Source organism: Engystomops pustulosus, chromosome 6, assembly GCF_040894005.1.
Source record: "Engystomops pustulosus chromosome 6, aEngPut4.maternal, whole genome shotgun sequence".
In the NCBI taxonomy this organism is placed as follows: Eukaryota; Metazoa; Chordata; class Amphibia; order Anura; family Leptodactylidae; genus Engystomops; species Engystomops pustulosus.
The window spans coordinates 88,198,023-88,204,022 of NC_092416.1; the positions used below are offsets into that span (position 1 = coordinate 88,198,023).

Here is a 6,000-nt window from a genome sequence, read left to right on the forward strand (position 1 = left end):
AATTTTGAAAAATGTATTTTCAAATTTCAGTTTTTTTTTTTTTTAATAACTAAACACGAAAGATTTCATCCAAATTTAACTAATTTGAAGTACAATCTCAAAATCCATCTTGTAGTGTTCCAAAGCAATAACCACTTATAGTGACACAGGACAGATTTAAAAAAAAATGGGGCCATGTCCTAGAAGCCAAAATAGGCCTGAAAGCTTTAAGGGGTATTCCCACAAAGACCAACTTCTTGTGTGTACTCAAGATAACAAAATGACACATTCTCTAATCACTGTTATTAACAAAAATACAGCATTTCACAGATCTAATTCCAACCTGTCTCTATCAGTCCTGGAGTACACAATTCTGGTTGTCCCTGGTTTCTGACGCTGTAACTTCTGACTTCTGTCTGAGGCTACATAAGCTAATCTGCTCTCTGCCTCTAGCACCCTCCCCCCTACTTTCCACGATGGAGCTTACAAACCGTCATTTCCTGTCCTCAAACACCTCACATCTTGAGGAGAGAGGAGCTTCAAGCTACAGGCAGATAGGTTGTTTATTTGGGGAGGGAGGCACAGGAGATCTCATAGTGTAAGAACAGAGATGTAGCAGGGCTGAAGTGTGTAATATGCATCTTATGGATCTCATATCTTTTTATGTGTCCAATACTAATACAATGTTCAGAAGGTAAATGAAAGTGTATATGAACTTTGTACGCTAAAATCTAACCACATTGTCAGCTCACAGAACTATATGGATCATAATGTTTCTGCTTAAAGAGTCCCCGTCCCAAACTCTGGGATTTCACACTGACCATCACTGAGTGATAGGAGCTAAAACGGCAATAAAACTGCGTAAAATGTTAAGTAGTAAGTAAGGGACTAAAAATATCTTTTTAGTGTAAACATCACTAGGGGATTGAGACTTGAGAATTTTCTTTCATGGGAAAACTCCTTTAAGGGTGGTGCCACACATTGGGTTTTTGGTCCATTTTATGCATGCGTTTTCAGTCTGTTTAAAAACGCATCAGTTTTTGAAAACTCATCCATTTTTGACAGTTTATATTGCATTTGGCTGCTTAAAACCGGTTTATTTATTTAGATAATTGGGGAACTGACAAAATTAGTCAAAAACGGATGCGTTTGTAAACCTCGAGTTTTTAAACGGACTGAAAACGCATGCTTAAAAACGGACTGAAAACGCATGCTTAAAAACGGACTGAAAACGCATGCTTAAAAACGTACCGAAAACGCCATGTGTGGCATCACCCTAAGCTGAACAAGGCCACTGTCCTTAAAGGAAACCTACCACTTGAAGTGGCAGGTTTCCGATGGCAATACCGAGCACCAGCTCAGGGTGAGCTGGTGCCGGAGCTTATTTTAGTTAGTGTTTTAAACCGCGGTATCGCGGTTTAAAACACTTTTTAAACTGGTGCTCGGTATTGCCATTGGAAACCTGCCACTACAAGTGGTAGGTTTCCTTTAAGGTGTTAATATTGTATATGTATAATATGAAAATGCTACCTTCCTTTCTGGCCATGTTCACACGCAACGCTTGACATTTTTGTGTGAATTGTTAACGTTGAGGGGAAATTAAAATGGGCTACTGACCGAATCTGAGGTGAACATTTTTTTTATTCCATATAGTACTGCGGCACACCATATAAATTGCGTTGTGCACCACACTAATCTTTTACAGTGTAGAAGCAGGCGGCTAGTCAGAAATATAATATCTTACGACACCTGTAAGACATGTATTTTGTGTACTTCAATACAAAGTTGGCACTTTAAGGAATTGTAAAATGTATTGAATCACATTCACAACATGTTCACATGCAGCATTTGTTAACATGATCTCTGACCGTCCAGCTCTCAGGTCCCTTTTATGTATTTCCTCTCCAGGATCATCTGATGTTTCCTCGTATGTTGATGAAGTTGGTCAGCCTCCGCACCCTCAGCAGCGTGCACTCTGAACAGGTGTTTGCTCTTCGCCTTCAGGATAAAAAACTGCCCCCTCTTCTGTCTGAGATCTGGGATGTTCATGAGTAAAGGATAAGACTGTGTGCACCTGAAACTGTACGACCTTCTTGTTGTGCTAAGCAGTGGAAGGTACAGGCACTGCTTATGGACTGAGTGCCAGACCTTACTGCCGTCACCAAGGAAAACATTGCAAACATTTCAACTAATCCACAGATGGTTTTCCGACCCTGAACGACAGAGACTTGAAACCAGGGGGCTATGAACAGCTTTACAGTGACTTATTTATAGCTGGCATAATCAGTAGAAAGGGACAAGTCTCCTTTTTCTGGGGGCTGCTTCCATACTTGTCTTGTTTCAGGCTGGTTTGGTTTAGTTGAACCTAAGTTTGGTGAGAAGGTTAGTAATGGGGCTTCTTGCCCCCTGGGATGATGACTTTTATAAAGTAATTCCCCTGCGAGGCTCTATGTGACAATGACTTCAGAGCAAGTCATGTGCTAGATGTAAATGTACAGAGAAACTTTAGTTTTAGTCTTGTGAAGAAGTGACTGAGCCACTGGACTTCACACTAATCCTGCTGTTGTACAACCTAAAAAAAAAGTTAGTGTTTTTTCTAATACAGAGGCGGCTTTATGTTGTACTATGAGGTCCTCTAGCTCCCTCGTGGCGTCAGTGTAGTGAATCTGATATTGCCATGTTTGCTTTGCAAGGATTTGTGGATCAGGACATCCACTTCACCCAATGCAACAGACCCTCTTCCACCAGGTAGAAATACCTTAAGACTCTATAAAATCTGGCACTTTTTTTGTTCGCACTCCCCCCCCCCCCCCTTCTATTCTTGGCACTTAAACTGCTTAGCCTGCAGGTACTAAAGTATCAGCGTAAAGTCATGAGACTATTACTTTATTGTAATCGAATAATAATGGCTCTAGCTGTGGCAACAAAAGAACATGAAATGACATGTTCACCTTCAGCAGCTTCCCCATTTCAATAGTTTTTGATAATTTGACATCTTGTTTTTCGCGCTTGGTTAGTAGAGGATACAGCTAGGAGTGAGCAGCTGGAAAGCTTATGACCTCAGACTCCCCTTCATAACAAACTGATTATATAGCCAGCACAGCTTGACAAGATATGGTATAGATAGAAAATTCTAATTCTTGGACAGGGTATTTTTTTTATTTTTACACTAATCACAAAATTGCAAGTCCTCTACCTACTAAACCTTCCTTCATGATGTCTTATCGATGGGCTAAAATGGATCACGCGAGGTTTGGATAGCCGTATAATATGAAGAGCAGTTTTTGTTTCTAGAAGACTACTTGTTCCTGAACCCATTGTTCATCCTATAGCCTGCTCATCCTATTGAAAGTGTGTCATGCCAACTGGTATAGGAGACACTACCCTTCTTATTACTTGTATGTTAGTATAGCATAGCACTTCTAAAATGTGAAATGTAGAAATAACATGACATTCACCTTGTCAGTAGTTATCAATGATTGTGACAAGGGGAACGGTAACCTCTTCTTTCCAGGTGGAATAACATTACGTACTAAGATTAAATGTACACTCATTTTTACAAAACCTTTTTATAAATGGGTGACTACAATACACTGAAATGTATCTCCTCATGGCAACTTCTGGTGGCCTGGCACGCCCCCCTGACACTGTCCCAGCACTGTATGAGGCCCTGGAACGGGTGGGCATGCCAGACCACTGGAAATTGTTTACAGGGAAATGGCACCTCTGCTGGGGCATTCATTTCTAGAAGTGTAGGCAGCTGTGAAACAGATTAAAACCGTTTAAAAACAGTCCAAGGCTACATTCACACAAACGTATGGGGGAATGTGTATATACAGCTTCACAGCACCGCTCCGCAGCCTGTAGAAAGATAGGACATGTCCTATCTTTCTACGGAATATGGCGCCCTGCGCTCGCTGTGTATTCCTATGGAGAGGGGCGGGGGTGAGCAGCGCTCTCCCCCTCTTTTTCTCCCGGCGCCCATGTATGCCCGGCGTACTACGTGTTTCATAATTAGCCTTATTAGGCTTGTTTCATAATGACAATCTTTGCTGCTATTTGCGTTTTCCATTCAGCTGACTGTATTCAGATCAGTTTTTTCTTTCACCATTTGAAAAGCAAAGCCAGAAGTAAAATCCTGAGAAAACATTGAAAGGAAAGTACTTGAAAGTACTTCATGTGGCATTTACATTGCGTTTTGAAACGCAATACAAGAGCTGAGGCGAGGAAATTTAACACATGCGTTGGCTTTGCGTTTTGTAACCCCCCCCATTAGAAAAACCTCCCCACTTCAGCTAGTTGTATTGTTTCAAAATTAAATAAAAAAACAGTATGGTTAAAAAAAAAAAATCCATGATGGATTGTTCCTCATTTTTCCATACTGGCTATTCCTGAAAGTTCACATCACTTTAATGAATCCTATTCACAGGAAATGCTGGTATTCTCTAAAACAAATGACCGGTCTTTTTTTTTTAACTGACATAAATCTACAGAAGTGTCAGTGCCGATTACACAGCTACAGTATATGGGTAGGTAAAACTATTTAATTTTTTTGTATAAATTATGACCTTTTAGTTCTTAAAGTCAGATCAGATGTCCATTTTTGCTTTGAGGTTACACGTTAAAGCAAAATATGAAAAAAAAAACAGGAATATGAATCCTGCAATTTTTATAACTCCTAAAAAGCTTTGAAGACTGCTCTGCTGCTGCTGCACTATGTGGCTAGGAATCCATACCTTCCTATATACACACAAATGTACAACCACTTGCAGTGAAAGATACAAGACCGATTCCTTGATGGCTAGCTTAAAGGGGTTGTCCACTTTATTATTATTTTCAGTTATTAGAAAAATAGGAAGCTATACAATTTTATAATTCTATGTCCCTTTTTAAAGGTCTTATATCTATCCAGTCACCACTGCACAGCATCTCCTCCACCTCCACCATGATTGAGGGACAGTTGTGTAGGAGTGTCACATACACAACACCATGTTTGGTTATAATCGTTTTCTTAATAAGCGACACGCGACAGACTGGTCCATGGGCTATAGCTGTCTGTAATGAAATACAGGTAAAAAAAAACTGGTATAAGACATGTGAGCATAATTTTAAATACATGTATATTACAAAAACACAGGATTTCCAATGTTGTAAATATATAAAGAAATATAAAAGGATACTAAGTGGACATCCCCTTTGTGCAAAGTAGGCTTGAGTATTTCACAGTTTCTCGTAATGGTGTAAACCGTTTTGACGGTGGGACTGATATTGAAAGGAACGGGTGATACTATATTTTAGGACATGCAAGTCTGTTGCTTTTATCATCTGTCCATCTTTTCTTTGCTTTTATGAAGAGGTGTACTATAAAATTGTTAGTCCTAAGTACACTTATACAGTTTGTCCATGCAAAAAGGTATAAATTTGATTTATTTCTGAAATGTATGTATTGAAGACCGATTCTTAAAATACTGACAATGCCAGTTTGAGCTTTTTAACATAATTTTTGACTTTATTTCAGACAATGGGACATTGGTGGTTTTCGCTTTTAAATGGACTGTTGAAAATAAAGTGAAATAATTGAAAAATCCCTGGTTTCCTTACTGTGCAAGCTATCATAATACTTTTCATTCACTTTTCAAAGTTTTTATATGGATTTTCTGCTTTGAGTAGGCTCTTTAGTTTCCATTTATAACATTTAGTCCACATGCGCTTGTGTATCACAGGAGGATTTTCAGCATTGCGATGCAGTGACATTAAAGTCAATGATATTTTGTAAATTTCATGTACATGTGGCTTCATTTCTGTAGTATGTCTATTTTATGAAAATTCCATGTGAATTACACCCTTTCTAATCGGAGGATGAACTATGCATTATGCATGTTACAGTAGCAAGGTTGTCTGCAAATCGTGCGCCTATGAGAGATATCCAGCAGATTTGCGGATTGTCATGTGGAAAAGCAACATAAAAGCTGCATTAAATACGATTTGATTTTTGTGCATGTATGATGCAGATTTGTATCA

General features: G+C 39.0%; 1 protein-coding gene across 1 annotated transcript in view; it reads left to right on the forward strand.

Annotated features, from left to right (window-relative positions):
• Window positions 1-5,756, forward strand: part of LOC140063959 (oxysterols receptor LXR-beta-like) — a 43,211-nt gene extending 37,455 nt beyond the window's left edge. Inside the window, exon 10 of the mRNA XM_072110282.1 lies at window positions 1,888-5,756. Within this exon, the coding sequence (XP_071966383.1) occupies window positions 1,888-2,034 (147 nt within the window). The 3' untranslated portion in view covers window positions 2,035-5,756. The remainder of the gene's footprint in view (window positions 1-1,887) is intronic.
• Window positions 5,757-6,000: the final 244 nt, after the last annotated feature.